Below are 23,261 nucleotides of genomic sequence, written 5' to 3'. Positions count from 1 at the left end.
TCCTTAACCCACTGAGCAAGGCCAGAGATCAAACCCACATCCCCATGGATGCTAGTCGGGTTCGCTAACTGCTGAGCCACAATGGGAACGCCAAGAAAATTATGTTTACAAAATAAAAATTCACCTGTTTTTCCTAATAAACCAACTACTCACAATTTTGACATGAATTCTGAATAAATTCAAATGTACAACACAAATAAACATATTAACATAACTTTAAACACAGAACATTAGCATAACTTACTTTTCAATGTACGAAACATGATAAATATAATAAAATTACAACTAGAAAAATACCCCACTATAAATTAATCACTGGGAAAAAAAAGGAGATACTGCTTCGTCAAGCACTGCTTCCATCCTCCACCATCTATCTACCAGAACTAGCACTAGAAACAAGAGGGCCTATTCAAACCTTCCCCATCTGAATAGCTGGTGACTCCCAAACATTCCCTCACCCCTCAGGCCTCTTGTACTTTCTTCCTATGCTTCACTGGCCCCACGTCCTAGGTGACCAGAGACAGATTCTCAGAGAACTGGGACTGGCATGCAAAGCAGCAAGGGTATCTTCTGGTGCAGCATGGGGGTGGGGGACAATACAGGCTCAGAAACAGAGGTGATCCCAAAATACAGGAGGTGCTGGTGCAAACCATTTTTGTTTCCTGAGGAAGACAGCTATTGATGAGACAGACTTTCATAATTACAGAGGAAAGCCACATCAGCTACTTAAGATAACATATAGTCTTTCATTCATAAATATTAACACAAAATCATGGATCACCAGACACTTGAAGAAAACTAATAGCATAAAAGAGAAACAACCAGGACAAATAAAAAGAACTGGCCACGGGGTAACATTTAAGATAAGCTTTTTCCAAAATATCACAAATTGGAGTTCTGGTCGTGGCTCAGTGGAAACGAATCTGACTAGCATCCATGAGGACAGAGGTTTGATCCCTGGCTTCGCTCAGTGGGTTAAGGATCTGGCGTTGCCATGAGCCGTGGGTAGGTTGCAGACTTGGCTTGGATCTGGCATTGCTGTGGCTGTGGTGCAGGCTGGTGGCTACAACTCCAATTGGACCCCAAGCCTGAGAACCTCCATATGCTGTGGGTGTGGCCCTAAAAAGACCAAAAGACAAAAAAAAAAAAAAGAAAAGAAAAAAAATCACAAATTATCAGCCAGATCAATGAACATCTGTAAACTATACTGCTATACCAAGGAAGCAAAAAATTAGAAAATTTAAAAGATAAATTCTGAAATAAAAACTCAATGGATAAAGTGACTAATAAAATTGACCTTGTTGAATACTAGGCGGCTGATACACAAAGATATAGGTGAGAAAACACTCCTGAACTCAAAACATAAAGTCAATCTATAGATGTAATCAGATGGCCAAACATTTGTCCAATGGACGTTCCAGAATGCAAGAGAAGGAAAAAATACAGAATTGAAGAAAATATCCCTATACTGAAGAAACAAGTGTCTTTAGGCTGAAAGGAGCTATCTAGATGTATCCTGGTAAAATTTCAAGTTATTTTTTGCTTTTTAGTGCCACACCTGTGGCATATGGAGGTCCCCAGGCTACGGGTTGAATCAGAGCTGTAGCTGCCAGCCTACACCACAGCCTCAGCAATGCAGGATCCCAGGCACGTCTGCAACCTACACCACAGCTCACAGCAACGCCGGATCCTTAACCTACCCAGCAAGGCCAGGGATCAATCCTGCATCCTCATGGATCCTAGTTGGGTTCGTTAACCACTGAGCTATGAAGGAAACTCCCAAAATTTCAAAACTCTTAATTTAAGACCATAAAATTCCAGAGAGGGTGAAAAACAAAACACAGGTGTATATAAAGTAATACAGGTAATACTATAAAATGGCTCTTCATTAGCAAAACCAAACACTGGAAGAAATGAAATAATTCAAAGTTTTGAGGGAAAAGTTGGAAACTAAATTCTATATGCAGCCAAACCAAGCAAGTATGAATATATTTTTGGATATTTCAGAATTCAAGAGTATTTTTCACTCACACACTACTTAGGAAAAAAAATCACTTAAGAAGGGATATAGAGCAAACTGGAAAAGGAGCCCAAGAAAGAGAATAATGTGAAATACAAGTTAAATCTGATTCAGGAAATCATATAAGAAGCTATGAAGTCAATCACTACATATTGATACATGGAAAATTGAAAATTCTCTTCCATGCAGCAAAGTCTTAACAAAATTTTCTCTGTGTGCAAACATATTACTTGGCTATAGAATGAATAATATTTACATCATCATGATGTTATCAATGTTCTTTTTGACTATTAAGTCAAATTCTTGAGTCTCAGTCTTAGACAAGATACGTACACCTGTATTGTACTGAAAGACAGACTATAAATGTGATTAACACTTGACAAATAAAACTAATTTTTATATCACAGAAAAAATATTATCACAGGCAAAAACTGGGGAGTCAAGGGGTAAGAGCAGTACAAGGCGAACCACAAGAATGTCCTTATCCTTCATCTCAGGGATAAACCTATACTGTCTGAAGCTGAGCAAACGTGAAGTGGAAGCCTTAAACATATTTGCTTCAAGTAAAAAAGTCAACCAGGAGAAACAATTTTTTAAAAAGTAGCATAAAAAGCAAAAACATTATGAAGAAATCATAAGTAAATAAGAAACAGTGTAGACGGGCGGTATGAGAAAGACACTAAATACCTCATATTTCATAGTGAGGAATCAATAGGCTGAATATCAAGAAAAAAGGCTGAACTATACATATAGTCTATGTATATATATATATATATACACACACACACTTATACACATACATTTTTCCCATTTTATGGCCACACCTGCAGCATATGCAAATTCCTTGGCCAGGGGGTAGTCAGAAGGCCAAACACAAGGCCAGACTGCAGCAATGCCAGGAATCAAACTTGTACCTCTTCAGCGCCCAAGCCACTGCAGTCAGATTCTTAACCCACTGTGCCATGGCTGGAACTCCAGGTTGAACTATATTAAAGTTAAAACAGTACTTCCCAGAAGAATCATGAACCTCTGAGGAATGAAATTGGCAGTAAGAACAGAGGGTAACTGTCTCATCTTGAGCCTTTTTTTCCCCCTTTTTTTGGCCGCCTCACAGTATATGGAATTTGCAGGCCAGGGATCAGATCTGAGCCAAAACTGTGAACTATGCCACAGCTGCAGCAATGCCAGATCCTTTAACCCACTATGTCAGGCCCAGGCTCGAACCTGTGCCTTGGTGCTGCAGAGACACCATTGATCCCATTGTGCCACAGCAGGAAATCCTTACCTTGAGCTTTTTGTATGACTTGAGTTTCTTTCTTTAAACCATGTTCAGACATAACTTCTCTAAATTTGTTTTTTTGGGTTTTTTTTGGCTGTGCCCATGGCACGTGGAAGTTCCTGAGCTAGGAATGTGTCACAGCAGTGACCTGAGCCTAAGCCTCTGCAGTAGCAATGCAGATCCTTAACCTGCTGAGCCACCAGAGAACTCCCATTTTTTCTTAAAAATTTTTCAAAAAATTTCACTTCTCTAATTTTTGAAAGGGAAATATGTAATACACTGTGAAACAAAAAAGTGAGCTGTAGACGCATATACTACAAACTGTCAACTGTTAATGCATTCATTCCTGGGTGAGGGGATGGAGAGAGGGAGAACTTTATTTTTTACTATACTTCCCCTCTCTTTTTCTTTTAAATTAAAACAGGGAGTTTCCATGGTGGCTCAGCAGTAACAAACCTGACTAATATCCATGAGGACGCGGGTTCCATCCCTGGCCTTGCTCAGTAGGTTAAGGATCCCACATTGCTGTGGCTATGGAGTAGGCCATCAGCTACAGCTCCAATTTGACCCTTAGCCTGGGAACTTCCATATGCCTTGGGTGTGGCCCTGAGAAGACTACCTAAATAAATAACATACTCTTGGTTGTGCTGTCTTCTGACTGTATACGTGGTGACAGTGGAGAGATAACAGATGCCCAGAAGAGATCTCCTGTGTGAAGCTAAACCCTCAATAGTAGGAAGTAAACCCAAAAGGAAGGATAAATGCTTATAGTTTTCAATTAAAAAAATTTTTTTTCATTATAAAATTTTTCAATACCCAAATCTGGTAAAGGCAAAATGATATCCTTCTGTAACAGCTCATGTGCTTAGCAACCCTTCCGTTTCAAGTTATTTGTGAAATCACCGGTAAAACACTTCAGAAAAAAATCTACAGTGGTTCATGCTGCTGTGGAGGTGCGGGTTCAATCCCTGGCCCAGCGCAGTGGGTTAACAGATCCAGTGTTGCCACAGCTGTGGCACGGATTCAATCCCCTGGCATGTGAACTTTCATAGGCTATAAGTACAGATATATTTATATGTATGACTGATGCACTTTGCTGCACACCTGAAACTACACCACACTGTAAGTCAACTATACTCTTATAAAATTAAATTAGAAAAAAAGAAAAGAAATAGAACCTAGATGCATTCTACTGAGGCCTCTCCAGGACCTTCCAACACTCCACCAGGAAAGCCAATTGCTTTAAATACCTCCAATCCTAGGCGAATAGCTGCTTCTGTAAAGCTTCGTCTTTCTTTCTCAAAATTCTTTTTTTGCTCTTTAAACAGGGACCATTCTTCTTTGAGGCGCTCCTTTTCTTCCAACAAGTAGCAGTCTCGTAGCAGTGAAGTAGTGTCATCATCACAGGCGGTAGCCAGCTGCTGCTATTAAATTTTACAACACAGTAAGTTCTGGAGGGTCCCTGAAACACTCCAACAAATGACATGAAAGCAGAAAAGCAGGGGACAGAGAGAAACAGAAAGAAATCAAAAAGTCAACTGAAATGAGGAGCAGTCTCATTTCCCAAACACTTTCGCTCCAACTGGCAAAGCACGGACTAAGGAAGGCCATACGACCTATCTGCTAGCAAGCAGAGAACTCAGTTTAGATCTGAAAAAAGTCAAGTGCTACATATCTTAAGAAATTAAGGAGTAAAAATCTAGTAAGAGTCAATAAAATTCCGACCCTTCACAGGGGAGAACAGCTTTAGAGGGTGTTTCACATTTACCTGTAAAAGCTGCTGCTGAGTTTTAATCATCTCTTTACACTGCTGAATTTCTAACTCAAGTTTTTCAGTTTCTTGCTCATGGTCTTGTCGTGAGATTACATCTTCATCATTAAAACCTTCTAGGTGTACCTTGGAAACTAACACAAAACCAGTGATTTGACACAAGGTTTACACCAAGCTTTTCAGTTTATGGCGCTTGGGGACATAGATTTAAAAATCAGGCTCTCAGAAATTTCCTCTTTCTGGAATCTCATAGATTTTCTAAAAGGTATTTACCTCCTTTGCCCTTTAAAAATTTCATAAATTATAATAAAATTAAGTGTGTATAATTTTAACATTAAAAGATTTTATTTTATTTTTTTTCTTTTTAGAAGCCACGCCTGTGGCATATGGAAGTTTCCAGGCTAATTGGAGCTCCAAATGCCAGCCTACACCAGAGCCACAGCAACACCAGATCCTAACCGCATCTGTGACCTACACCACAGTTCACGGCAACACTGTATCCTTAACCCACTGAGCGAGGCCAGGGAGCGAACCCACATTCTCATGGATACTAGGTGATCATTTCCACTGCACCACAATGGGAACTCCTAAAAAAATTTTAAAAAGCAAAGCAGCTATAAGGAGTTCATGACAACTATAAATTCATGCTATTTCTGGACTAAATGATATACTTACTTACAGAGCTCTATTGTCAACATTTGTTATTCATATTCATGCAAGATTATATCCTAATGAAAAATGTACAAACTATATTCACAGAAAAATTAACATTCATCAACTATGTTCTTCTGATACTTCTTCAAAGATAGTTCAATGCTACAAATTTTGTTCTGTTACTAATAAAATCACATGTAAATTAATTCTGATACTGTAATCTTGCCAATTGCTCTTTACTTTTGAAGACAATTAGCACCCAGTTTGCCATTTTTGACCATTTAGAATAAATTTTCTTTAACTAGACTTCATTTACTTAGCAGAAAGCTTAATTTTCTTGATTTAAAAGCATGCAAACTTTAACAAATATAAAGTATTAAAGATATATTCACAACATAAATCTATACTATCTATAATGACAGGAAATAGTATCTAAAATAATACACTGTTGGGTGAAAAAAGCACAGTGTAGGAAGAAACATGTAATGTTTTTAAAATATGTTGTAATACATTTAAAATAGATATTTTGCAAAAACACAGAGAAAGTTCTAGAAAGATAGGCACCAAACTGTTAAGTGTTACATATAGAGAACACAGACCTGAATATTCTACTTTATGTACTTCTTAAGTGGTATTTTGCATCAAATATCTATTATCTTGAAAATAATTTAAAAATGAATTATTAGGAACGTAAGAATATGCAAGTATCTAGGAATAATAAGCAAAAGGTTTACATTTATACTATATAATAAAATATAATATTATGATTGTTACTTCCTGAGTTCTAAGATTTAGTAAGAGAGGGTTCACTTTATTCAATTCTCTACTGCACTCAGAGCAATGGACACCTTATGTCCTCTTTGCAGAGAGCAAAGCATGTTCCCTGAGTGAGATTCAAACCACACGTCTGGAAAGAGGCAGAATCTTGCTTTTCAAAGCACCAGACTGAGCTAAGGACTTCAATCTGAGCCCACAACTCAGCTTTCCAAGGTGACCAGAATTAGCCTGCTGAATGTCACGGCTCACCCTGCCTGCACTCAGGTAGTACTTACCCTGGTTATCAAGTTTTTCTACATGACTTTTCAAAATTCTCCACTGTTTTCTGATGCTGTTTGTAAGCTGCTCTCTCACAGTTTCACAGGAAAGGTCCCATATATTCTCTCTGCTCAGTTCCCCACCATCTTCTTCAACATCAGAAATAACCTACAAGAGGAGAGACATGAGAAGGAAAGACCAGGATCTTAAAATTAAAATGGCTTTAGATAGTCAGGCAGTAGTCATCAGACTGGGGAACAAAGAAATGTATCAAAACCATTTCTGTGCTAACATCTTAGGCATAAATGACCTAGTCCTTAACACAGATGTCTTGAGAAAAAGCAATTAATACTGAAGATAGAAATTCCCCAACTCAGGTCTCTTCAAACCTGAATTTGAATCCAAATCTCGTTAGTGATATAAGTCATGGACTGTGTGAGGTAGAATTATTCACCACCCGTCTAATGTTAAGTTAATGCTTTCGCATGTTAGCTAATCCTCAAATCATGTTACCATGTGGGGGAAACTGAGGCTTAGAGAAGTGGACTAATTTTCTGATGTCACACAGCTCAAATTCAATTTGTCTCCAACCTTTGGCTGTTTAAGCAAATAAACCTATGAAATAATCTCCAAAGTGAAAGCAACCATCAAGCCTATTTTCTCATAATTTTAAAAATAAAACTGAAGGTATTTGTCTCTAAATTCTACCAAGACATTAAATCACAGGAAAATGTAGCAATCTTCACTGGTCTATGATCAAAGAGAATCAAAGCAGGATAAAGAATACAGGGCGGCAATACTAAATGTATATATGTCATAATAACCTGCATCTATATAAAACAGTCTCATTTGTCATGAACATACAGGAAAGTAGAAATACACATACATTTTACTAATTTAAACGATAAATATCTTACTGGGGGGAAAAAAAGGAGATGAAAAGAAAGAAGGGCTGATTAGGCCTCTCCCACATGCAGATGCGGCAGGAATGAAGGAGTGACCGAGTCTGAAGAACTGACTCAATATCTGAGGTCAGCGACAGGCTGGCAGAGGTCAAGGTCTCCCGGGGGGGGGGGGGGGTATACATGGGGTGAAAAGCCCAGGGTGTGGCTCACTGTGACTTGGCTCTTGCCAAGCTCTAGAGCTACCTGAGAGTGACTCTTCCAGGGAGCAACACCTTCTCTGCTATTCATCCCAAGGCATACCAGAATATTGCAAATTCACTGTTAAATAATAATTGCTGCACATTTCCCAGATTGAGTGAAACTCTAAAACCACAAAATTAAAATCAACAATTCCTTCAATTTGAATTTGGGGTATGCATTTTGGCTATAGTTAAGCAAGCAAGACGATAAATAAATGAAAACGTGGACGCTAGCTAGGCATTCCAAGTTATGTCTTACTCTTCTTGCTAAAATGACCCCAAATCTTTTCTTACAAGGAAAGCATGGTTTGAATTACTTTAAGAGGAAACAGATCTAGAAAAAACATATCTTTTAAAAACAGGAAATACACTTAAGAGATTATCATTTCTCCAAACTTAAACATCTGAATTATGAAAAATTATACAGGATACTCTCATATGAGAAAGATCTCCTTGATTTACTACCTACTTTTGCTGACTAAAAGCTGGTAATGAGAGGTTAGTAAAGGCTGGGCCCCAAACTGAAGAAACCTCAGGAGTTACAGAAACTATGCTAACCCTGGAGAGGGATTAGTAAGTGTTCAAAACTGACCTGAAGTGCCAGACTTTCAGAGAAAAGGTTAATTAACTGAATATGAGATATAAGCAGGCCCCAAACTGGAGAGTCTAAAAGAACATTCAGATTCTCTTTCAAAGAAGAAAAGAAAAAAAAAGGTAGGAGACGAGCTTATCAGTTGCACTGATCTGTGATACCACAAAAATAATCCTCAAGTACAGGTTAAAACAAGTTTGGTGACCTACTGGTAATTAGCATTTTCTACCAACATTGTTACTTCCAGATTTTAGTTTCTTATGTGAACTTGCTTGAATCCAGACTTTAAACTTCTACATGAAGAACTAAGTTAAAAAAACTTTTCACCATTATGTGACTCGTTTTTTTCAGACCTCTACAGGTTATACCCCCTCCAACAAACTGATTTTCCCATGCTTTCCACCTCAAAACACCTACTTATATAAGGGCCAATTCAAATGTCACTTTCTCTGTGATGCCTTCCTTGGTTGCCATTAATTGTTTTATTTTACACACTGTACCGCCCTATTATAGCTGTTAACATGTCTAATATATAGTTATAAGGTAACCTCTCGGAGTTCCCGTCGTGGCTTAGTTGTTAGTGAACCTGACTAGCATCCATGAGGACGTGGGTTTGATCCCTGGCCTCATTCAGTGGGTTATGGGTCCAGCCTTGCCATGAGCTGTGGTGTAGGTCACAGACATGGCTAGGATCCTGAGTTGCTGTGGCTCTGGAGTAGCCTGGCGGCTATAGTTCTGATTGGACCCGGGGCGTGTGGGAACCTCCATGTGCCACGGGTACAGCCCTAAAAGACAGAAAGACCAAAAAAATAAAATAAAGTAAATGTAACTTCTCTATACGCTTCCCTCTCTCTCAGAAAGAGCTACTTGAGGGATACAATGGTCTGAATCTTTGTGTTCTAAATTAGTATGTTGAAATTCTAACCTCCAGTATGATGGCATCAGGAGGTGAGGGGTCTTAGGGACGTTATTAGGTTGTGAGGGTGGATCCCTTATAAATGGCGTGAGTGCCCCCCATAAAAGGGGCCCCAGTCAGCTCTCTCACTCTTTCCACCAAGTGAGAATGAAAAAAGTCAGCAATTCAAACCAGGAAGAGGCCCCTCAGAGACACCAACCCTGCTGGTATCCTATCCTAGGCTTTCAGGCTTCAGAGTTGTGAGAAAAATTTTTGTTGTTTATAAGCCAACCAGGCTATGGTGTTTTGCGTTAGCAGCCCCAACTAAAGCAGAGGAAAAATTCAAAATCTTCCTAGCTTTTTATTTCCAGGGATTAGAACACATAATGAACATTCAATAAATGTGTGGACTAAGTGATTATTTGGTTTCCAAATAAAAGTTGCACTCTCTGAAAAGTAGAGCCTGTTTAAGTCACACAATACCTAAACTATTTTAAGGATATTTGGCATAGCGGTTAAAGGCACAAGCTCTGAAGTGAAACAGACTTTGATTCAAATCCTAGTTCTCCTTCTTGTTTTTTTAGGGTCGCACCTGCAGCATATGGAAGTTCCCAGGCTAGGGGTCCAACTGGAGTTGCAGCTGCCAGCCTATGCCACAGCCACACCAGATCCTTAACCCACTGAGCAAAGCTGGGGATCAAACCCACATCCTCACGGATCCTAGTCAGGTTCATTATTGCTGAGCCACAACAGGAACTCCTCAAATCCTATTTCTGTCATGTGTCATAAGATGCGCTAGCTTTTGTGCCTTGGTTTACTTACTTACAAAATAGGGATAATTATCATACCAAAAGCATCCAATCATTAGACGATTACAATGAGACAATGCTTTAAAATGCTTTTCACAGCGCCTGGCACAGATGAAGTCCCCGGAAAACCATCCCCACCATTTCCCAGGGCATGTCTGGAAGCCTACAAGGACCTGTTTGGCTGTCGGAGTGACTGTGGGCAGCACAGCAGTGAGGGTCCAGTTCAAAACATCAATAGTATCTCCACATGAGAATACCTAATCTACCGTCTTAATTAGCAATCTGAAGACTGTATTAGAGATGAAAGAGCCACTTACAGTTCCTGTACTATCATCTGCTCTTTCTCTAGGTTTCTGCTTTTGGGGAGAAAGAAGAGAAATCATTTCCTTTTTCATTTGCTGAAGAACCTTCTTAAGTTCAGCATTTTCCATTAGGATTTGTTTCTGACGATATTCATAATCATTCAAGAGAATTTTATACATTTCATCTTCATTCCTGAGAAAGAAACTGTCAGTATGAAAATGTAGTAGGGAAAGCAAAGTCCGATTGAATTTGTCAACATCAATCATGCCTCACCTGGCTTCAGTTTTACCCGTCCTCCAGGAGCCTCTTTTCCCATCCGCTCGCCCCACATAATTTAAAACTTCCATAGCTACAAATATAAACACACAAAACAAAACCAACTCTTAACCATCCATGTTTTAGTGGTTAAACCCTAACACACTCTACATGCTTTAGGAACGTGGGTAAGTCAACCCTGAACACAGATTAAGATCTGGGCTCAAACAGCCCAGATTTTAAGTTCCAATTTTCGTCACTCATAAGCCCGAGATCTTGGCAAGTTATTTAACTACTAAGCCCGTTGCTGCATCAGTACAACGGAAATAATAAAACTATCTATGAATACAGTTGTTGTGAAATATAAAAGTACTTAACAGAGAAGGCCTTAATCAATGTGATTTAATTATCATTATTCATTTTATCATCAGGGATTGGAAAACCATAGCCTGTGGGCAGCTGATTTTGTAAATAAAGTTTTAGCAGAACTCGGCCACATCATTTGTTTATATACTGTCTATAACTATTCTTGCACTACAATGGCAGAGTGACAAAAGACCACAGACCCCACAAGCCCCAAAATATTTACTACTTGGACCTTTACAGGGAAAGCGTGCCAAGCCCTGTATCATGATCACCATCATCATTGAAGGAGTCAAGGCTCCTTAATGTCTCTTCTGCCCCAGGTGGAGATGAAAGCAGTTGGTATAAGGAAATAAGAGGAGAATAAGGTATTACAATTTTAGAGCTGACTAAAAAAAAATCATTACAGGAGTTCCCATCATGGCTCAATGGTTAGCGAACCCAACTAGCACCTGTGAGGATGCGGGTTCGATCCCTGGCCTTGTTCAGTGGGTTAAGAGTCCAGCATTGCCGAGAGCTGTGGTGTAGGTCACAGATGCGGCTCGGATCTGGCCTTGCTGTGGCTCTGGCGTAGACCAGCAGCTTCAGCTCCGACTGGACCCCTAGCCTGGGAACCTCTGTATGCCACGTAAAGACAAAAAAAGACCAAAAAAAAAAAAAAAAAAAATCAATACAGAACTGTCATTTCCAATTAGGTTTGGACCAGGAAGGAGCCAGACACCCATAACATAAAGGCTCTGCTATAGAGTTAAATTTTTAATAAACTTCTCTAATTAGATGTTACATTTTATACTTCCAGCATTTCATCCTGTTCTTTAATTTTGCTATTTCCTTCATGAATGAACACAAGGTTAAATAAGCAATCATAAAAACCACTGAATGTCCAAGTGAAGTTTAAGATTTATTATCTCAGAATACTTAGTTTCTAACCTTGTCTTAATTGCTAATCATTACACTTTCATTTTTCAGTAATTTTAACATAAAATATTCAAATAACTGCAATGGCACTGCTGTACAGAATGAGAAGGACACAGTGAACATAGAAGTGCTTGCTGGTAACAGGCTAAGCCCACCATGTGGCAGCTTGAAACATCTGCTCATCAGCTGTTGTATGCAAGTCCAAGTTCAGAATAATGTATAATGTAGGTTAGATGACAGCCTACAGTCCACTTGGAAACCACTCTTCAATAAATCAACTTACAGATTTACTGTTCCCGGAATCTTGGCAGACCAGCAAAACTTTATCTGTGTGACTCTACTTTTGTGTGTCTGTAGTTCTATTTTTTTTTTTCCTTATGCTTTCTGCGGCCACATGTGTGCCATATGGAAGTTCCCAGGCTAGGGGTCAAAACAGAGCTGCAACTACTGGCCTACTTCACAGCCACAGCCAATGCCAGATCTGAGCCTCATCTGCAACCTACACCACAGGTCACTGAGCGAGGCTGCATCCTCATGTATACTAGTTAGGTTCTGTTACCTCTGAGCCACAACAGGAACTCTGTGCAGTTCTATTTTTTAATCTACATCATTTACTTGAAATTATGCACATACCAGGATGAAATAAGTTATAAATTAATTTTCAAAAGAACAATGGAAAAAAGTATATTGTAACAACTGTAACTTTCACGATCAGCTGTACTTCAAAAATACACAGCTAGGGAGTTCCCGTCGTAGCGCAGGGGAAAGGAATCCTCCTAGAAACCACGAGATTGCAGGTTCAATCCTAGGCCTTGCTCAATAGGTTAAGGCTCTGGCACTTCAGTGAGCTGGGGTGTAGGTTGCAGACATTGCTCGGATCCTGTGCTGCTACGGCTGTGGCTTAGGCTGGCAGCTGTAGCTCTGATTGGACCCCTAGCCTGGGAACCTCCATATGCCTCGGGTGCAGCCCTAAAAAAGCAAAAACAAAAGGAAAAAAAGAAAAAAAAAAAATACACGGCTAAACTAATTTAAAAGAACTCAAACTGACATGAATGGTTTGGCTTGAGGGACAATTTTATAAACTCAAAAATCATACTTCTGACACTCAAATCATATTGCTATGAAAGGTTAGGGTATCCTCTTGCTTAGCTTTTCTCTATGGATTAATCCTATACCTGTCACATTAAAAAAAGTATGCAATTCCTATATGCAAGTAATGGAGCAAAGCAAAATTATTATTTTTTAACTAACCAGTTGTCTCAATTTCTAGTTTATATGGATATAGACCATCTAAAATTATTTGTATAGAGCATGAAAAGGACACTTCATGAGTTATTGAGCTCAATCCCTCCACATTTATTTCTTTGTGTAATACTAGCTTATTTATTCCCTTTGCACTATCTTAGCCAGCTGCTTCTTACCTATTTTTTTATCCTTCTTGTTCATAACAAGTTGATGTAGACGTTCCTTTAGTTTATTATATTCACGCTCTTTTCTCTTCATGTCATGATTATATTGAGTAGCTCGACTTGCAATGATATTTTGTAATTTTTGCACCTAGAAAAAAGGCATTTTATATTGAATTAGTCCCTTGAGAATTCACTGGTAAACCCAGTTCCAATGTACAAATTCAAAAGAGAAAGTAAAGTTAAGTCCTAGCTTTCAGCTCCTCATGTAATAGTTTAAAAGTTCTAGGATTATTCTTCCTTCTCCATAACCACTGGAAATCACTCTTTAAAATATCACTAAATGAGGAGTTGCTGCTGTGGTGCAGTGAGTAGGGAGTCCAGCTGCAGCAGCTCAGGTCACTGCAAAAGTACACGTTTGCAGCTGTGGCATGGGTCATGGCTGCAGCTTGGATTCTGTCCCTGGTAGGGAACTTTCATGTGCCTCAGGTGCAGCCATAAAGTAAGAAAGTAAAGTAAATAAATATCATTAAATGAAGCACATAAAGTTTTTATTTTTTAATTCTGAAATTTTCAGAGCTGCTAGCTTTCTAAATTATCTTCTACACCTTTCACCTTACATACAGATTCTGATCACTTAGAAACCACTAACTCTTACAAAGTAGTAATGTGATTAAAGCTTCATCTGAAACAAGCAGACTTCATCTGATCATCTGTAAGGACCTTATTTTACTTCAGACATGAATCGTTTCATCCTTTATCAATCTGTGACAAGGCCAATTAGTCATGGCACATGGAAGCAAGTAAACAGGTTCATTTTCCTCTGATCAAAAATAGTTTTCTGGGGAGTTCCCATTGTGGTGCAGTGGAAATGTATCCAACTAGTGTCCACAAGGATGCAGGTTTGATCCCAGACCTTGCTCAGTGGGTTAAGGGTCTGGCGTTGCCATGAGCTGTGGTGTAGGTTGCAGATTTGGCTCGGATCCCATGTTGCTATGGATGTGGTGTAGGCCAGCAACTGCAGCTCCAATTCGACCCCCAGCCTGCGAACTTCCATATGCCAGGGGTGACGCCCTAAATAAATAAATAAATAAATAATTTTCAAATTAGACTGAGACCAACAGCATCAGAATCCATTTCAGATATTTGCTGAGTACCTATTCTATGCTAGGTACTACTGGTCAATGTTTATATCTATTATGGCTTCTCAGGCAGTGTTGGATAGGAAGTAAGTTCTACTCTACATAGCCACTCTTTGCAACATACACAACAATGAAAACAAATGTTACGGTTTTACAGTTATGTGGTCAGAAAACTGCAGAGCAATAAAAACAATGGTTTCTATTTACATAAATTAATAGATAATTCCAAAAGCATTATCTATATAGATCTGAATAATACTAAGTAAACACCAAAGCAAATATTAGAATTACAATGTCTTTAGCCAAGAAATGAAAATTTTTTTTTTTGGTTTTTAGGGCTGCAACCATGGCATATGGAAGTTCCCAGGCTAGGGGTTGAATTGGAGCTGTAGCTGCCAGCCTACAGCACAGCCATGCATGTCTGTGACCTTCACCACAGCTTATGGCAAGGACAGATCCCTGACCCAGTGAATGAGGCCAGGAATCGAAGCCACATCCTCATGGATACTAGTTAGGTTCATTACCACTGAGCCACAACAGGAACTCCAAAATGAGATTTTTTTTTTAATGTGAGTTGCTTTTTTTAAACAATAATTTGTGTGCCCATTTAGTCAAATAATTGCCTGACTGGATGAACAATAATATTTAAGACAGTGTAAGAAGAGGCATGCTAGACATAAGAACAGATGTGACAGAGAATAAAATACCTGCATTGAAAGCAGACCCTTACATCTAACAAAAAAGGGACAGTTCAAGTGGATACAGGATGGATGGTATAGAACACTGGCTGTCACCAGCTATGGACTAATACACTAAGCCAAATGGACCCCCCCAACCATGTCATGGAGAGAGTTCCTGACCTCTCAGTTAAATATGATACAATACTGGGAGTTCCCGTCATGGCGCAGCGGAAAGGAATCCGACTAGAAACCATTAGGTTTGGGGTTCGATCCTGACCTCGCTCAGTGGGTTAAGGATCTGGTGTTGCCATAAGCTGTGGTGTAGGTCGCAGATGCAGCTTGGATCTGGCATTGCTGTGGCTGTGGTGCAGGCTGGCAGCTGTAGCTCTGATTGGATCCCTCGCCTGGGAACCTCCATATGCCCGCAGGTGCAGCCCTAAAAAGCAAAAAAGAAAAAAAGATACAACACTGTACACAGAAGTCCAGCATCTCCATTTGACACAGGATAAATAAATGGCTCGCTCTTAAAGTGAAGTGACCATTATGATCACCTCAAATTACACACACATAAAAATTCACTGAAATTTTATCCATAATAACTGACAACTTACCTCGTCTTTCTCATTTTTCAGTAGCTGATGCAAATTCCTATTCTTGCACTGTAACTGTCTATCTCTTTCCTGAAGCCCAATCACTTCTCTCCTGGAGGTTTCCAGTTGTTCCTAAAACATTCATATGCAATTTTGATTAGTAAAAAGTCATACACACTAGGATTTGTTACCTAAAATTGAAGTTTAGCAGCACACGAAATGTTTATTTAAAACATTGTAAAGTTTGACACTACAGAGTTGCAAAATTTAACTTTGGATATAAAATTTTATTTCATTTAAATACCATTTTTTTTCTTTTTTGTGTCTTTTTAGGGCCGCACTCGTGGCATATGGAGTTCCCAGGCTAGTGGTCCAATCGGAGTTGTAGCCTCCTGCCTACGCCAGAGCCACAGCAACACAGAATCCGAGCCGAGTCTGTGACCTACAGCACAGCTCACGGCAACGCTGGATCCTTAACCCACCGAGCAAGGACAGGGATTGAACCCGCATCCTCATGGATGCGAGTCAGGTTGGTTGACCACTGAGCCACAACGGGAACTCCTTTAAACACCAATTTTTAATGTATGCACAAAAGACCTTCAGAGTGGATTCCTTGAAAGACTTTTCAACTATTCCAGTGATGTGGCCCCTGAACATTTTTATAATTTCTTTTTACTACTTTTTAACACTTCCACAGCACATTCTGTGAAAGAGCCAACAATGATTTGGAGTTCAGTCTGAAGAAGACAGGCGACCATGCAAAGCCGACCACTTCAGGTCAAAAAGGACGGGACCTCAGCATGACATCAGTTCTGCCTTGCAAGTGGTAAACTCTCAAGATTTCTGCTAGAGATCAATGGCAGAATCAATGGACTCAACATGGGATTAAGGTGCTCATTTCAGTGCATTCCACACACTTCTGGAGGAACTGGGCCAAATTCTGCATGAAGCTCCTGGAGTAATCTTTTAAAATTCTCTCACCTTTATAAAATAAAAAGCCTCTCAAGTTATAGCGTTAACTGATCACAAACAACAACCAACACAATCTCTGTAACAATGGATCTCAAGAAGATACAGAAAATTTAGAAACATAACTTAGATAACTCCAAGGCTGTAAGAATTTTTTGCACCCTCTTCTCTGGAGCATTTAAAACTTCCTATCGTGCCAGACCATTCGACATGGCTGAACTTAAAGGCACTGGGCCAGCTGACATATCCTATATACGTCAAATCAGAGTCTCCCAGGGTCATCAACACTTTACGTGAACTCACCATCATCCCTGCAGATCTGTTTCTTATCCCAGTGAATCACACCACCATCATCAGCAAACTGAAATCAGAGACCTGAATGGTATCTTTAATTCATGACTTGCTTTTCCCCAAGTTCGATGTTTCATAAAATTCTGCCCATCCTACTTAAGTAAGTTTTCTTCCCATCCCACTCTTACTGCTTTCACTGGCACTATCTTAGGTCAAGTCCAAAACCTGCCTGGATTGGGCAACTGCTAGGGCCTGCTAACAGCTGTCTTTCTCACCAGGCTTTCCGAGCCCCCTACCTCCACTTCTATATTTCCTGTACCTCCTTCTATAATTTCTTCACCCTACTGCCAGATTGATATTAACATGATGCCTTCCTCATGTTTATATTCCATGGTGCCTCTGAGTCTCTGTACAATGCCTTTCACATCATCTGCAGCCTGGGTCCCTGCCTCATCTCTTATGACTCTTCATCACATATCAAACATATCAGCCCCTACAGGGCTATTTGCTGTTCCCTGAAAGGAAAATGCTCTCTCATATCTCCACGCCATTAGAAAGGTCATACACTCTGCCCAGAATGGCTTTTCTAACATAAGCAAATTCTTATTCATTCTTCAAATTTCACATCAAACGTTACCTCTTTCTGAAGCCTTCCTCTTACCTCTCACACCAAGAACAACGAGTGAAGGAAGCAAAAAACTATGGATCAATATGTCTCCTTCCAAGGAACTACAATCTCCTTGCGAGCAGAGACTGGATTCCACTTATCTTTGACACCCAATGTCTACCACATAGATACTCAATAAATTCTGCTCAACAAACTGAGTGAATCATATGCTAGACCTGGAAACAGATCAGCAACTTTTCCCATTGAACACACATCTTTGTCCCGGCGGACCCAAAACACCTGATTTTGACCCAAGTCAAATCTCAAATTAGAAGATATCTGGAAAATACTCTGTGGGCCAGGTGGTCCCAACAAATGATCACTTCTTAGATGCCCAAGAGCCTCAGATAACTAATATCATTGCATAATCTTTCACCAGCTACTTATAAGATACTTGGCTCAGATACAGAAAGTTTTAATGTAGAATTACTTCCTTCTAGGGCTTACAACTGTAGGTCAGTCTAATTCATGAGACCTTCCATAAGTTTCTCTGATTAAGATTAAAGTGGCATCGGGAGTTCCCACTGTGGCTCAGTGGGTTACGAACCTGACTAGTACCCATGAGGATGCAGGTTTGAGCCCTGACCTCACTCAGTGGGTTAAGGATTCGGAGTTGTTGTAAGCTGTGGTGTAGGTCACAGATATGGCATGAGATCCCATGTTGCCATGAGCTTTGAAAATCCTTTAGTAGGGAGTGTGCAATAAAGAAATAGCCTAGTATTGGCCTATATGTGAACCCTGGGAATGTGGGTTAAGAACCTTGCTCAGTGGGTTAAGGATCCAGCGTTGCTGTGAGCTGTGGTGTAGGTCACAAAAATGGCTCAGATTCGGAGTTGCTGTGGCTGTGGGACAGGCTGGCAGCTGCAGCTCTGATTAGACCCCTAGCCTGGGAAATTCCATATGCCGCAGATGCGGCCCTAAACAAAACAAAACAAAACAAAACAAAAAAAGACTAAAGAGTTCCCGTCATGGCTCAGTGGTTAACAAATCCGACTAGGAACCATGAGGTTGCGGGTTCGATCCCTGGCCTTGCTCAGTGGGTTAAGGATCCAGCATTGCTGTGAGCTGTGGTGTAGGTCACAGACGCTGCTTGGATCAGACCCCTAGCCTGGGAACCTCCATATGCCGCGGGAGTGGCCCTAGAAAAGGCAGGGAAAAAAAAAAAAAAGGGACTAAAGTAGCATCCAAAACCCACAGCCTTTTAATAAGCTTGGAGGGTATCAATTACCCTGTCTGTCCCACCACGGCTCCCCGGTTAGCTAATACACAGCTGGATAGGCATGGCATACAGGATTTACAAAAATCTAAAATTATTATTAAAGAGAAAACATGCTGTTATACATGTATATGAGCTAAGGCCACAATATACAATAGTATTAGGCAATGACAGGCTGGTATGGGCAGGTGCTGCTGCTCGAGCTAAGGTTCTCCTCTGAATCAATCTCCAAACATTCCCAGGGTTCACATATAGGCCAATACTAGGCTATTTCTTTATTGCACACTCCCTACTAAAGGATTTTCAAATATTATATACATTATATATTACATATTAGAGATCCTATTATTTTCCCACAGAGCTCAGAGATTCAAAATGCTGGGTGGGTTTTTGATTATCTGTTCTTGAGGGAAGTATGTGGGATGGGGAGATATATAGAGGAAGAAAAATAAATAGAGGCATGGACCAACAGGTGAAAAACTGAAGGAAAAAAAAAAGCTGATTTTCTGAGAGTGTGTAGATTCAAAGGCTTTTATTTTCACACAAAAAAGGTAATGCATTATAGAACTGTATTTTTAGAAAAAATTTTGCCTTGAATTGGCTATAATACATCCTTCATAAGATACAATCATAAGTCAATATCAGACTGTGATTTTGAATATCTTCTTCCCTTTCAATAAATAAGAAATTCATTTATCCAATAAACAAATAAAAACACTTTTTTAAAAAAGGGATACATAAAAGAAAGGAAAAGAAAGAATGAAAGCAAAGCAGAGCCAGCAACAAATGTTCTGTAGTTCAAGGTAGGTCAATGGCCCTATGAAAAATATTTCCTTTGTTCAGAGGATCAAGCAAGTCTATGAAAACATTCTTCCCCAAACATCCCAGGGACTTGTAAGACTTAGCAGTTGTCTGACCTGTTTTCACTATTGCGCTTTAGCAACTCTGGCAAAGATGTCCTGAGGAATATTCTTCTTGGAATTAACTGATGCAATCTCTCACAATAATTTTTTTTTTTTTTTTTTTGGTTTTTAGGGTCACACCTCCACCATATGGAAGTTCCCACACTATTGGTCTGATTGGAGCTATAGCTGCTGGCCTACACCACAGCCACAGCAATGCAGGATGTGAGCTGCGTCTGTGATCTACACCACAGCTCATGGCAATGCTAGATCCCCAACCCACTGAGCAAGGCCAGGGATCGAACCCATGTCCTCATAGATACTAGTTGGGTTCATTACTGCTGAGCCACATGGAAAAACTCCAAGACTATTTTCAATTAAGCATCTACTTGATTAAACAAGACTGGATGAGGAGGGGAAATCTTTATTTTATTTTCCTCAGACCTAAGTATTTCCTAACCTAACTCTACAGATTCAGTAAGTCACTAAACAGTTCATAAAATAAACACATTCAATATAGATATTAGGAAGCCATAAAACTGATTTGTACAAGTTTGCAATCACTTTTACTTACCAGTTTAAAAAAACCCTAAACTTAAAAAAACCCTAAAATTTGCCTGATAAATAAACCCAATGAAAATGCACAGTTTATCTTTTTTTTTTTAAAGCTATTTCTTGGGCCGCTCCTGCGGCATATGGAGATTCCCAGGCTAGGGATTGAATCGGAGCTGTAGTCACCGGCCTACACCAGAGCCACAGCAATGTGGGATCTGAGTCGTGTCTGCAACTGACACCACAGCTCACGGCAACGCCAGATCTTTAACCCACTGAGTAAGGCCAGGGGTCAAACCCGCAACCTCATGGTTCTTAGTCGGATTCGTTAACCACTGTGCCATGATGGGAACTTCAATGCGCAGTATCAAACTACATAACGATGGCACTGAAATACATATTTACATGTCATCTATACCTTCAGTTTTGCATAGCAGTTCTGCAGATGGTCCATGTCGCTTCCCAGTTTCAGATTCTGTGTTTCCACATTTTCCTGAGCTAGAAGGTTCTTCCGCTGAAGTACAAGCAGCTCATTCATACAATTTAAAACAGCAACTACATTTAATTTTCTCTTTGTCTCTTTACCTTGGGATTCTTCATACAGTGAAGGAAATCCAAAAGTAGTCAATTCCTAGTAGAAGAAGATGTTTTCCTAAAAGTTGGTTACTAGACAACTTAGTAAAGAAACAAAAGAAATATTTTTTGAGAAACAAAGAAAACTACCCTGAGATAGTTAAGATAAGTAGTATTTATCTCAAAGGACAAAGAACCAAGAGAAATGGGCCCTTTTAGTCTCTGCTCTACCATCACCTGTGACCTGGAGTAAGGCACTCAGGTTTCCGCATCAGTAAAATAAGGGTGAGATTCCCCATGGAGGAGCCCCTGGGGTAATGGGGAGGCCAAGCTACTCCAGACAGAGACGTTCACCTTGTATCCAGACTAGACGGTCAGGGTCACGGTGGTTCTCTGCAAAGCTAATGTAAGTCCTGGGCCAACGTGTAACATACTTTGTGCTTCACAAGTTTTTCTGACATCTTTAATAGATTCTATGATACAACATGATTTATGTTATTTATTACTTCTGACAAAAAAGTTACCTGATCAAGATATGAAATACTTTGTTCAATATTCTCTTCTGTGCAGAAGGCACTAAAAAAACTGTGCACGTTTTTTGATAAAGGTATTGAAGAACATAGCACTTGCTGTGAGTATAAACTTGATGGAGACATCTTTGTTTCTGAGGTATATTGAGAGATATTTTTGCTTTCTGAAAGAATCAATGAAAGGCATTTATGTAAATAATTTGTAAAAACGCATGCAAAGCTATAAAAACAATCTCTACTACGGCAGATTCTGAATTATATATTTTTAAGGATCAGGGTAAAGCTGGGTTTTGTGAACTCTATCTAATTCTTGCCAAAAAGATACAACTAAAAAAGTAATCTCTTGGAAGGCATGTTAAGCTACAATACGCTATCTTCATTTACAGTACTTTAGACTTATGAAGATAATAGACAAAACCCACTTCTCTGCGCACTCAAGGTTTATGTGATTAAAGGAATAAATCAGAGAAATGTACTGAAGTAGCCAATGAATTTATTTCAAATGCCTAATAATCTCCTCAAAAGCAGCAACAATCGGGAGTTCCCTTCATGGCGCAGTGGAAATGAATTTGACTATGAACCCGTGACGTTGTAGGTTCGATCCCTGGCCTCGCTGAGTGGGTTAAGGATCCGGCGTTGCCATGAGCTGTGGTGTACGTCACAGACGTGGCTAGGATCTGGTGTTGCTGTGGCTCTGGCGTAGGCCAGCAGCTATAGCTCCAATTAGACCCCTAGACTGGGAACCTCCATATGTCGCAGGTGCGGCCCTAAAAATACCAAAAAAAAAAAAAAAAAAAAAGTAGTAACAATCATGTAATTAATTATCCACCCAAAGCACTTAATCCCACTAATTATGGCACAATTCTTAGCTCTCCCTGATAATTTCACCAAAGACTAAAATTATGTATGTTTACAACTATTTACGTCTCTCTCTAGTTACATCTTCAGTATTACAATGACTGCCTTAGCTTATAACTATTCTAAACTCAATTACCTGAAGTCAGACCTGGATCAGTAACAGTCATCCAATCTCCCATAGCAATTGCCAGAGCCAGGATACCTGAGGAGCCAGTTCAGCAGTGAAACACTTGGTCCAGCTGCTGTCACTCTTCTATGTAGGCATCTCCTTAAAAAACAAATCATAGGGTAACAGCATCTAATTCAAAATATGAAAGTAAATATAAAACCAATGTGTAAGAATTAGTTGTATGTGCTTCAAAACAGAAGGATTTTGCATTATTTACTCTCAGGTACTCTCACACAGAATATGGCAGAGCTCAGTAATAATTGTCTGTGTGTGTCTGTGTGTGTGTAAGGATCAAAATTAAAGGCTTCTGAAGTTATACTAAGGCACTCACATTACTTAATACACAAAATACATGGTACATGATCTGACTCACAGTATAAATCTAAGGTACAGAACTGTACTAAGTAACAAAGATTTCCAAATTATACCCTTTAAAATAAAGTACAATTCTTACTTATGTAGAGGAAAAGATGAAAACCTTCTTGGCCACTTTTCTTATTTTTTGTTTGTTTTTTACTAACTATACTAGCAAAACTTTTAATTATGATTCTTGGTATTGACATAAATGTAGTGAAATGAATACTCCCATACATTGCTCTCCAGAAAGTTTAGATCAATTTATACTACCACCAAGCAATCTGACAGTATGTATCAAAAAGTCTGAAAAATGAAAATATA

General features: G+C 39.4%; 1 protein-coding gene across 29 annotated transcripts in view; it reads right to left on the bottom strand.

Annotated features, from left to right (window-relative positions):
* Positions 1 to 23,261, bottom strand: part of SSX2IP (SSX family member 2 interacting protein) — a 58,071-nt gene that overhangs the window by 9,683 nt on the left and 25,127 nt on the right. For 8 of the 29 annotated variants that reach the window (XR_014807902.1, XR_014807903.1, XR_014807904.1 and 5 more), the window contains exons 2-11: positions 22,551 to 22,682; positions 21,551 to 21,720; positions 20,872 to 21,084; positions 15,878 to 15,988; positions 13,460 to 13,595; positions 10,776 to 10,851; positions 10,517 to 10,694; positions 6,777 to 6,927; positions 5,068 to 5,204; positions 4,550 to 4,723 (exon numbers count right to left, since the gene is read on the bottom strand). Coding sequence is in view for 24 of the 29 variants with exons in the window: in XM_021096348.2 (XP_020952007.2) it covers positions 4,550 to 4,723; positions 5,068 to 5,204; positions 6,777 to 6,927; positions 10,517 to 10,694; positions 10,776 to 10,851; positions 13,460 to 13,595; positions 15,878 to 15,988; positions 20,872 to 21,084; positions 21,551 to 21,720; positions 22,551 to 22,593 (1,389 nt within the window). In the remaining 5 variants the exon portion in view is untranslated. Of the gene's footprint in view, positions 1 to 4,549; positions 4,724 to 5,067; positions 5,205 to 6,776; positions 6,928 to 10,516; positions 10,707 to 10,775; positions 10,852 to 13,459; positions 13,596 to 15,877; positions 15,989 to 20,871; positions 21,106 to 21,550; positions 21,721 to 22,550; positions 22,683 to 23,261 lie in introns of all 29 variants that reach the window. The other 21 variants (XR_014807906.1, XM_021096350.2, XM_021096351.2 and 18 more) reach the window with 6 other exon arrangements.

The sequence above is a fragment of the Sus scrofa genome, chromosome 6, assembly GCF_054392235.1.
Source record: "Sus scrofa isolate SSC_HxYL_T2T_F1_AM1 chromosome 6, Sscrofa_HxYL_maternal_Yorkshire_Landrace_v2.0, whole genome shotgun sequence".
Taxonomy (NCBI): Eukaryota; Metazoa; Chordata; class Mammalia; order Artiodactyla; family Suidae; genus Sus; species Sus scrofa.
Note: the sequence above shows the minus strand (reverse complement) of the source record. Positions and strands in the feature narration are given on the sequence as shown.